The 11,408-nt window shown below is 38.2% G+C and overlaps 1 protein-coding gene across 6 annotated transcripts in view; it reads right to left on the reverse strand.

Moving 5' to 3' along the window:
• LOC140486350 (E3 ubiquitin-protein ligase DZIP3-like) overlaps positions 1–11,408 on the reverse strand; it is a 157,186-nt gene that overhangs the window by 36,246 nt on the left and 109,532 nt on the right. For 5 of the 6 annotated variants that reach the window (XM_072585360.1, XM_072585361.1, XM_072585359.1 and 2 more), the window contains 6 exons: positions 7,912–8,013; positions 7,649–7,786; positions 6,255–6,406; positions 5,975–6,095; positions 5,763–5,858; positions 4,603–4,695 (listed from right to left, as the gene is read on the reverse strand). In XM_072585360.1, coding sequence (XP_072441461.1) covers positions 4,603–4,695; positions 5,763–5,858; positions 5,975–6,095; positions 6,255–6,406; positions 7,649–7,786; positions 7,912–8,013 — 702 coding nt within the window. Of the gene's footprint in view, positions 1–1,451; positions 1,614–4,602; positions 4,696–5,762; positions 5,859–5,974; positions 6,096–6,254; positions 6,407–7,648; positions 7,787–7,911; positions 8,014–11,408 lie in introns of those variants that run through there. The other variant, XM_072585357.1, reaches the window with a different exon arrangement.

The raw sequence follows: 11,408 nt of genomic DNA on the forward strand, positions 1-11,408 counted from the left end.
CATCCAGAATAACTCCCAACTCCCCTAATCAAGAAGTGGCTGTCAGTGCTGGTAATGAGGAAACCAAATATGAGAGTTTCAGCAGCAAGAGAGAGAGAGAGGAGAGACCGAGGAACACTCAGAAAGGAAAAGATGCTGGAGATGAAACAAAGCTCAAGAAAAAAGTGAAGCCCAAATCCAAATAGAAATAATAATAAGCTTCATAAATTCTTTAAAACTTGGGAAAGCATATTTACATCTGGAATAAACTAATCAGATCTAACAAAACTTTGGCTCTCTCAAATTCAGGCGAGAAAGCTACTACTCTCCATGTTAAAAGGGAGTCAGCCTGGTCCCCTGATGGCTGAGCTGGAGATCTGGCTAGACGAAATCTTCTTTTCAACTTCAGAAGAGGGATACCAGGGAACTCACCAAGCAGATGCCCAGTTGATGAGAGAACGGCCTCCTCTAGTTTTAAGACCTCTCTCTTCTGGATGAAAACCTTTACAGTTTTAGAAGGAAATTCCCAAACAGTGAAGGGCATGATGCCTTTACCCAGCTGAGGGATCAGGAGGTGTGGCAATCCAAAGCCTTCTTTCCAAATTTGGAGGCAGACCTGAGAGGTTTTGAAAATGGACCAGAGAAGTTCACAGACATTCCTAAAGCTGGCAGGAGAGAGAGAGACCAGGCAAGCTTCCAGAAAGACATGCACGTGGTCCCCAAGACATGACTCACTAAACAGATGAGCTGCAGAGCAGTACAGCAGGAGCTAGACAGCGATCTGTGGATAGTAAACTCTGCAATGAAAAGGCATAGCTGGAGTACCAATCCCTCCCCAAGATCAGAGCAAGTCAGTAACCCTGAAGCTCAAATCCCCAAACTCAAAACTACTTCTGTTTGGGACAAAACAGAGAAAAAAAAATTATCAACTCTGCTTGTCTGTATTATTACTATATAATTGCAATATCTAATGAAAATTAGTGAGCTTTAAAAAGTAGCTCCTGAAAATCAAAACACAGAACTGAGGAATATCTCACCAAGAATCCTAGAGAAAAATCCTGGCTAGGTCCATACTCATTTATTGGTTACACGTAGATGATCCTTTATCAGAAATCGTCGGGACCAGCTGTTTTTCAAAATTTGGAATTTTTCGAATTTCAGAATAAGGGACAGCTAGGTGGTGACAGTTTTTAAAATCTTACTGGAGGAGCAGACTTACTGAGTAAAAACAGGCCTTGAGAGAGGATCCAGGCCTGATGGTGCTGGACCACGCCTCCCCACGTCGCATCTGAGTGACATGCATCGAGTGGGTGTCGACTTGTGTTTACTGTTTGCACGCCAAACAATCTTGTTAATGAGAAAAAAAATTCCCCAAAAAACCTTTGTATTTCAGACCTTTTCGGATTTTGGAACTTCAGATAAAGTATCATCTACCTGTGTATATAAATAACTTGAATGCTGGAATATGGAGCAACAATCCAAAGTTTTTAGCTAAATTTTATTTATTCATGCTTCTGAGCTGTCCACAATGGAGAAATTTTTCTGCTGGGAAGATCTGGGAATTCTTGGGGTAGCACAACGTGAAGTCTGCAAGTTGGACAAGTTCTCTGTTCATTCAGCCATGATTCGATGCACTGTATGGAGCAATATCATCTTTAGTCATTTTATTTTAGTTAGTGACTTAGTTTGCAATTAATGTTCATTTCTAAAGCATTTATTAAGGCAAAGTTCATGGATTATAATTTAACAATAAAGGGAAGCTTTAACTACTCTAATATTGAACGCGTCAAAGCTTACCAAAGGGGAATAATGTTTTGAAGTGAGTTTAAGGCAATTTTATTGATCAGTATATTATCTCTTTAATAGGATAACAGGCATTACTGGATCTAGTGGATGCCATATTAGAGGAAATTTGTGATCATTGTTTAGAGACATAAAACAAAAAAAATTGCTTTAAATCATCTTCAAGACCTCAGCACATCATGTACTTTTCAGCTAATAATGGACTTTGAAAACACAGTTGTTTTGTTATCCAAGAAACACAGCAGCCTATTTCTGTGCAGTAAGCTCCCAAAGCAGCATGATTATGCCCAGGTAATCTGTTCTAGTGAAGTTATTTTGAGGGATTATTATCGGCCAGAACAAGAGATAGAACTTATGTTTCTTTGAAATAATATAAAGGAAATCTTTTAAACTCAACCGAGACGGCACGTGACTTAACATTTCATCTGAAAAGGATCTCTAAAAGTGCAGTACTCACTCAACACTGTAGTTGATAGTCAGCTTTGACTTTTTGTGATTAAGTTTCTAAAATGGATCTTGAGGACACAATCTTTTGACTACTGAGCAATATAGAATAAAAATACTTGCAGGAGAGCTAACTTCAGTAAATTGAGGGAAGTTCTATGCTGTACAAACTGGAGTTAAATATCAACAGACAGAAATGTAATGGAATAACGGGCAGACTTTTAGGAGGGTAATTTAGAAAGAATCTCTACAATAAGTAAGGACACAGAAGCCAGATTTCCTTGGTGAGGGAGTGGGATGAAGTGGTAAAAGAGAGAAAAGTACAGGTGTCAGTTTGATAATATAAAAATGGAATCTGGATGTTAAGTACAGAGGAGTGAAAGAGGAATTAGGATAAAGAGACAATGGGACAACCAACTGGCAAATTACATAAAATGAGACTCAAAAAGAGGTGTGTCTGGGGATTGCAGCCAATTAGGAAGAAACACTGGAAGCGGTGGGAGAGGCAGAAAGCATAGTTTAGCCATAAATGACCACTGCATGGAAGAGGAGATTACCAAACCCATGTGAATGAAAGCTTCTGAGATACTGGATGAGATAAGCAAAGAAAAGGGCTAGGAAGTTTGGCCGTGTGTAAAGTGATTAAGTCACCAGTCCAGATAGAATATTTCCTAGACTGCTGAGGGATGTATTAGCCACAATCTTCCAACGATCCTTAGATACAGGCGCAGTGTCAAAGGACTGGAGGAGAATTCAACAAAGAGGAAACAGTACATCTGACAATTACAAGCCAGTTGGTTTAGTGTTGGTGGTGGGAGTTTTTCATAAACAATAACTCAGGAGAAATTAATAACAAATTGTACAAACAGGGATAATAAAAGGAGAGCCAGCAAGAACGTAAGGGCTAATTTGGTTGGCTAATTTCATTAAGTTTTGTGATGAGGTAACTGAGTGTGGTTCCAGGAAATGCAGTCAATGATTTGCAGGTACAGAAAAACCTCAGTTATCCGAACATCAATTATCCGAATTTCGGAATATCCGTACAAGATCTCAAGATCCCGTAAAAACATTATCCAAACAGTTATCCGAACAAAATACTCCCCGCCCCTCTCATTTGAATAATCGAGGTTGTTCTGTATATGTTTGATGCATAATGAAGATTGAAGAGTAAAGTAATTCATTTTGAGAGAAGATACAGCTAAAATTACATAATTTTAAGAGGGGTACAAGAGCAGAGACTGTGGATACTTATGCACAAATCTTTCAAGCTACAGCTGTTAATAAAAATAAAATGCAGCTTGGGTTTCATAAACGAAGCTCAGAGCTCAAAAGTCAGAATGCTATATTTAACTTTCTACAATCTGCAGTTTAGTTTCAGAGGGAGTTATGTCCAATTCTAGACGCTACATTTTAGGAAGGATGGGGAGCTTTAGAGAAGTTCAGATGAGATTAAATGGAATGGTTCAAGGTAAAGGGAATTACAATTAAGTGGATAAGCTAGAGAAGCTGGGTTGTTGTCTTCAGAACAGTGAAGACTAGGAGAAGATGTAATCAGTGTTTTAAATTTTCAAGGGTTTAGACAGAGTAAATAAAGAGAAAACTTTTCCAATAGCCGAAAGATCAATAACCAAAGAACAGAGCTGAAAGATGATTGCCAAAACAATCAATATGAGCAGAAAAAGTGCAAAAATTGGTAAAATTTTGAAAGTACTGCCCAATGGGTGATTCAAAAGCTTTCAAACTGGAATTTGATAAAAGAAAAAAAATTGCAGGAATATGTGGAAAGAGCAGGGACTGTTCTTCAATATAGCTAGCACAGACTTGATGTACCAAATGGGATCCTTCTGATTTGTACTCTATGACCTCCTTGTTGCAATGTTGTATAATTCGGAGCAAAAAGTACCTATTTCTCCTCCTATTTATAATGTTCTTATTTGCAGTGGTTATCAGTGTAACCTCACATCTTTCATTCTGTAAGGCATCGAGCTGGTGTCACATGGGTATTAGGAGAAAGTGAGGACTGCAGATGCCAGAGTCCAAAAGTGTGATGCTGGAAAAAACACAGCCGGTCAGGCAGCAACCGAGTAGTTATGGGTACATCAGGTGCAATCAATAAAACTTTGGAGGTAGGCCAGAAATGGTCTAATCTCACGCAAACATAATACACTTTAGGGCAGACTTGATTTTCAATTCCTTGTGCAATAAACAAGGCTGTTAGTAGATAAGAAGATTGCTAGCCAATGTAATTCATCTATATTGTGCTCTGAAATGGTATTTTCCTGTTGAGAGATTGTCACTGCGGGGGATTCTCTTCCCTCTTTATTTGCTGTACGTAAGGCATAAAATGAAGTTAATAAAGGCAAAATGTGATAATACCTGGGAGTGGAACTTGTGGGCACATGGTAAAACCAGCATGGACTCTACAGCAAGTTCTTCATGACAGATCACACAAGGGTCTTGTTCCTCAGACTACAAAATACAAGGATTATTGTGAATTTCAATAATTCTGTAGCATTCAGTATTCCAGTGAACTAACATATCGTGGTGGTTCAGCAATTAAAGTTAATACAAAAATCTCAAATGGACTGATACACAGTTTTAAATTCAGTGGAACTTCTTGGTTGTTATGATAATTATAGATGAGCAGAAGATTTTTTCTTCTCCCATTTCTGATAAATGGCAAGGGCACGAGTATTTAGAAAAGTGAACATGTTCAAAAGGATTAAGTACCATATGTTCAAATGAAATATTGAGCATTGAATACAATCCAGTTAGTATTTTGGAACCCTTTCTAAACACATTCTTCTTCGCAATAATAAATATCATTATCCAAACTCAAACAAGACAAATAATTTTTCAAACTTTTGCCTTGTGCACTCTTTTTCAGCCCTGACAAAGGCAATAAAGTTTTATCTAATGTGATTCCCTTAAACGTCATTGGTTATCACTGTGCAATCTTCCTCCAGTTATGTAGCAAATAAAGTCTAGATCATAGACTTCTTCAGGCCACTCATAACTGGACACTTAGCTTACTAGTATTAATGTTGAATTTGTTAATAGCTGCTACTTTAATCTTGTTTCTCCCCAACCAAGAGATAGGTAGAGAGCCAGTTAAAGAGAATATATCAATAGTCATCAAATTTTAATGTTATTGAGGATGGCATTCAAGTCCAGCTCTCTCTGATTAAGAGATTAATTCTGCACCGGTCAAACGATCTGCTGTATCAATGACTGTTTCAATAAACTGTTGATGTCTTTAAAGTGTCACAATCCTTTCAAGTGATCAACAAATTCTTTAAGTCATAGTGCTCTTAAAATTCCAAAATCAATAAGAATGCATATTGCAGAACATTGCACTGGGAGCCTGTGGTTTATGTCATTGAATACTTTGAAAGGTAATGGAAAAATCACAATGCTAGAGATACAGAGTTTGATGGCAAGAACATGGAAGAAGAATTGTAATTTAAAAACATATGTAAATGGTCTGTCTCAAAGTTTTATATGTATCGCGTTTCAATACATTAATTGCAAATTACCATCGCCCTGGCTCCTTCCCAAGAGTTAAATCCCTGCTGCCTTGATGAACACCAAGCAAATTGATTAGAGGGCTTATTTTGACCACTGCTGTTGCTCTGAAATGCAAAAGAGATCAATATTAATCACTCTGGAAATCATCTCCTTCATTAAAACAATACCAATTACTTGCATGCAATTTTTTTTTAGAAACATTGTAATTGCTCAAATTTACCTCACAGAGTTTTGATTCAACCAATTGTGCTACTTTATTGACAATTTCATCATAGGATAATCCTGAAAGGGATCCACCATTGGACAGCCTTACTTCTTTCAAGAAATCGGTTAATGACCCCCTGAAATACAAACAGAAATATTACTTTCATTTTTAATGTGTCTCAGATATAAGATAATATAAAAATCATTGCCAACAAATATACAGGAGAAGCAATATTGTAGTGAAGAAAATAAGCTGCTACTTCTGTGAGCAAATTGTTCCAGTCATTAATACTTACCTGGTAAAATGAGGATAGGATGTTGAAAGCCTCTCCATTATTCTCTCAAAGCTGTTCTTACCACGGATTCCTCCTGGTGTTGCCATCAGCCCTGCAGTGAGCAGAGATTGCTGGGATGTGACTTGTTCAGATAGTGGGATAGTCCCTCGAACCTAAATATTAGTGCATAGAAACTGCATTTTAAAATTATGTCAAAAGTAATCTCTAGATAATTAAACATCAACAAAGCATATATCTATTTTAAAAATACACAACATGCTTCATCTACTGAAGCTTCCAAAAGTGGATATTTATGCAAAGATCAACTTTGGAATTAGCACTGAGAAACTGAAGGAGTGTGTCCCCAAATGCAGCAAGGCTTGGACAACATTCAGGCTTGGGCTGACAAATGGTAAGCAGCATTCGTACCACATTAGTGCCAAGCAATCATCGTCTCCACCTAAACAATTCTGAACATCTTTCCTTGACATTCAATGACATAAGCACCACTGAATGCCCCCGCTGTTACTGTCTTAAAGGTAACCATTAACCAGAAAATGAATATGACCAGCTATATAAAACTGCAAGCTCAAGAGTAGGTCAAAGGCAAGGAATTCTGCAAGTAACTCACGTCTTGCTCCTTAATGCCTGCCCAATTCAGGAGTGTGATGGAATACTTTCCAATTGTTTGAACGAGTGCAGTTCCAACAACATATCAGAAGCTTGACATCATCTAGGACAAAGTGGCTTGCTTGACTGACAACCCATTGAATATCTCCAAAGTACTCTTGCTCAATCACCGAGACCAGAGTAACAGCGTGCACCAGCTGCAAGATGTACTACAACAATTCACGATGGCTACTTGGACATAACCTTCCAAATCTGCAATCTTTCATGAAGAAAGACAAGGGCAGCAAATGCACCACCATCATCTGAAAGTTCCCCTCCAAACTATAAAACCATCCTGACTTGGATATTACTTCACTATTGCTGGGTCAAAATCTGGAACTCTCCCTAACTGCACTATGGCTATACGTATAACAAATGGACTGCAGCAATCATGAAAGCAGCTCAGCACTTTCGTCTCAAAAGCAATCAGGGCTAGGAAATAGATGTTTGCCTAAAGAATGATGCAAACAGTTTGAATGAATGGAAAAAGATACTAACAAATTAGTTTTAATTTGTATCATCCCAACCAAGAACTTTGCAAATACTTGCTAAATAAGCCGGGGAAAAAGGAGATCATCAGAATGATGGAAGGAATATATTAAGATGCAAGCACCAACCAAGTTAAATTGCCAGACATCAAGTAACTCAACAAACTGGGAAAGGATTGTCCCACGTTTCATATCAGTTCAGTTAGCCCAGGAGATACTGGTCCTTGTCATTAGTCTAATTGAAGTTTTGGTTTTTACCTGTTCATGTACAGCTGCTGAAGTTTCAGCCTGTCCGGGGACATTTGTCAACCTTCCATTCAAAGACTTTGACAGTCCAAATCCTGTCAGCGCATCATTTGCTTTTGCTTGCAAATGCTGCTCCAGAAAATGCTTCATCTAAAAATGAAGGGAAACAAATGCAGACTACATTAATTTTTACGAAAACTTTGATCACAGCTTTACAGAAACAGAAGATGATTACAGAGCAAAATGAACCCAAAAAGGTAACCAAGAAAACATACAACTGCATCAGGGTGTGGAGGTGGTGGTGGGATTTTAATCTTTGGAAGTACGTTCAGTTTCGTCCCACTCTTCACCAAGTTTATCTGTTCATCAAATTGATTCTAAGAACAAAGGAAATGTTCAAATTAGCAAACAAAAATCCAAGGTATTATAACAGTTAATTTATTTATTTGATTTATTGTCACATATATCTAGTTACAAAATACTGTAAAATGTGTTGTATAATGTTGCCACACTCTGGTGTCTTCTTAAAACACAGAAATAAACAAAAACGTAAAATATAAAGATAAAAAAATGAAGCAATAAAGAAAGGAGCCAGCACAGAAAGACTTTTCTCATTATGTCATACACTTGCAATGAAATCACATTCAGAGAAGCATTCCCTTTCAAATTTCAATCTACTTTGCTAAAATAATGCACTTCTACTATGATACTGTTCCAAAGGCACAAAGGGCACTCTGACATAAAGAACATAGGATTTTTGCTCTTGGGTCAGGAGTGCAGAACTGGGACAATTCCTGTCTCTAAAAAAGTGTACTAAGAAAAGCTGGTCTAGAAGCTGTGATCCTTGTTTCAGGGAGGCTGGATTCCCTGGGAATTGGAACAGATAAATGAGTGTGGAGGTTGCTGGGTCTGGAGACAGGCTGGATTGAAGTGTTATCTTGGAGTTTCTCCATTGTATTGATGTTTAAAAAAAAAGGACACTAAAACACAAAACAATCCTCAAACTCTCATTTCTCATCCATGTAAAATAGGTGCAGCTTCAATAACTCCTTAGAAACTTGAAACCAATCAGCACAAAGCAGATTACTTGATAAATATCCCCTCCACCCAATGCATAGTATATGCAACACACATCATATGCAAGATACATTGCAACACTGACCAAGACTCCTTCAAAAGCACCTTCCAAACCTGGAACCTCTAATACGGACAATAACAGGTGCATGGGGACATTGTATCACTGAATGTTCACTATCATTGGATCAAAATTCTGGAATTCCCTCCTGAAGAGATGTAGGTGGACTGATTTGACAAAGAGTTTGATGTAAAAACAATGACTTCAGATGCTGGAAAGCAAATACTGGATTAGTGGTGCTGGAAGAGCACAGCAGTTCAGGCAGCATCCAACGAGCAGCGAAATCGACGTTTCGGGCAAAAGCCCTTCATCAGGAATAAAGCTTTTGCCCGAAACGTCGATTTCGCTGCTCGTTGGATGCTGCCTGAACTGCTGTGCTCTTCCAGCACCACTAATCCAGTATTGACAAAGAGCTTACTGATTCAAGAAGTCATCTCACATTATCAATGGGAATTAAGAATGGGCAAAAATACTGAAGATTTCAGATTCACCATCATCTCCTACTGATCTTTTATAATAGCTACATGTTGTTGCTTTTCATTTGTCACAATTGTAGTGAGAACAGACCATCAAGGTTTTAAGTTACAGCATTTGACTTTGATTCCTGCAAGTTTCCAGGATTAAAAATGTTACACAGTCAAAAAGTGTGGCACTGGAGAAGCACAGCTGGTCAGGCAGCATCTGAGGAGCAGAAGAGTCAACATTTTGAGCATAAACTGTCAACATTTTGAGCATAAACTCTTCATTCCTTATGCTCGAAACGTCGACCCTCCTGCTCCTCAGATGCTGCCTGACTGGCTGTGCTTTTTGAGTGCTACACTTTTTGACTCTGATCTCCAGCATCTGCAGTCCTCACTTTTTCCTTAAAAAAGGGCACATACTAACCTGACAAACTCAGTGTTACAATCCCAGTTGATGGTGGTATAGGATAAATCAGACTTCAGAGTGAAACCTGGCTTGGTAGATCATAAATTTTACTTTTGTAATTTAGTTACTATGGTGGACAGTTATTAAACATATTCGCATAAGGCTGTTAAAGTACTTCAAACAAAAGAATATAATTTATTTTACAAAAGGAAATAAAAGCTGTATGTACAAGATAATTTGGAAAGATCTTTCCATAGCAAAAAGACAATTCAACACTTTTTCAAGATTATTTAGAAACCAGATTATTTATCTGGTGAAATGTCACTCAAATCTTAACTCTTTAATTTCTTACTCAATTGATGAGGTGGTTTCATTTTGATAATTTTCTCCATTATTAAGTCTCACTGAGATACACAGGCACCAGCTAATCACTGATGTTTTCCCAATTTAAAAAAAAATCCTATCTAATGTGAACTGCCAAACAGTTTAAGACTTCTCCCCAACTCTGATATCCTGGCGGTTGCCACAAACTTAAGTGTCCTTCTGCTGGCATAAGTCTTCTCAACTGAAACCAGATTCTGTCCCCTAGCCATTTGTCTTCTTGTATATCACAGAAGTTCAACTTTACAAATGGTTCATAAATTAACCCCCCAGGATGGGAAGTCTCAGATATGAGGAGAGATTGGATAGACTAGGCTTGTTTGCCCTGGAGCAGAGGAGACTGAGGGATGATCTGATTGAGGTATACAAAATGATGAGACAGCTTAGATTGTGAGAATTGTTTCTCCATGGCAGACGTGAATAAGACCAAAAAACATGAGTTTAAAGTGTGGGAGTAAGTGGTTTACAGGGAATTGGAGGAAAAATATTTTTACCCATACGATAGTGGAAATGTGGGATGTGATGCCTGAGAGGATGATGGAGGCAGTACTCACACAACATTTAAGCATCTGCACAAGCACTTAAAACGTCAGGGCTTAGTAGACTATGGATCAAGTGCAGGTAAATGGGACAAAAAGCTGCTTGGAACAAAACAACTGTTCACTCAGAACTCCAGGCTTGCAAACTTTACCACTGCAGAAGAAACAAAACAGTAACTAAATATTTGGGGCTCAGCTCATTCTGACAGCTCAAGGACTCTAAAAACTTTAAAGTGGAACTGCCTTTCTATTCCTGTCTATACTGGACACCCCTTCCCCTCTTGGTAAGTTAACTACCAGTGTTTATGCTTTGATGTCAGGTCTTTTTTTGGGGGTAGCAAGTAATAAAATCTAACTTACGTGCACTCAAAGAAGCCTCCTGACTTCTTCATTTTGACATAAATTTCAATTGAAGTGAGATAAGAACGTAAGGATTGGCCACTCAGTTGCTCAGGCCCACCCCACCATTAGATAACATCATGGCTGATCTGCCCAGGCCTCACTTCTCTTTCATACAAGCTCAGAATAGCCCTCAACTTCCCGATATTTCAAAATTAGATTTACTTCCTCTTTATATACTTTTAACAATCTAACTGCACAACTGTCTGGGGTCGAGAATTCAGACATTTACTACTTACTGGGAGACTAAAATCCTTCATATCTCAGTTTTAAATGAGTGCCCCCTTATTCTGTAACTAATTCTCCTAGTTTGGGATTCCCTCACTAGTGGAAACATCTTCTCAACTTCAACCCTGTCAAGCCCCTCTGAATCTTGTCTGTTTCTATAGAATCGCACCTCATTCTTTAAAACTTTCAATTGGTTTAGCTATTTTTGATAAGTCAACCCCTC

The sequence above is a fragment of the Chiloscyllium punctatum genome, chromosome 15, assembly GCF_047496795.1.
Source record: "Chiloscyllium punctatum isolate Juve2018m chromosome 15, sChiPun1.3, whole genome shotgun sequence".
Lineage (NCBI taxonomy): Eukaryota > Metazoa > Chordata > Chondrichthyes > Orectolobiformes > Hemiscylliidae > Chiloscyllium > Chiloscyllium punctatum.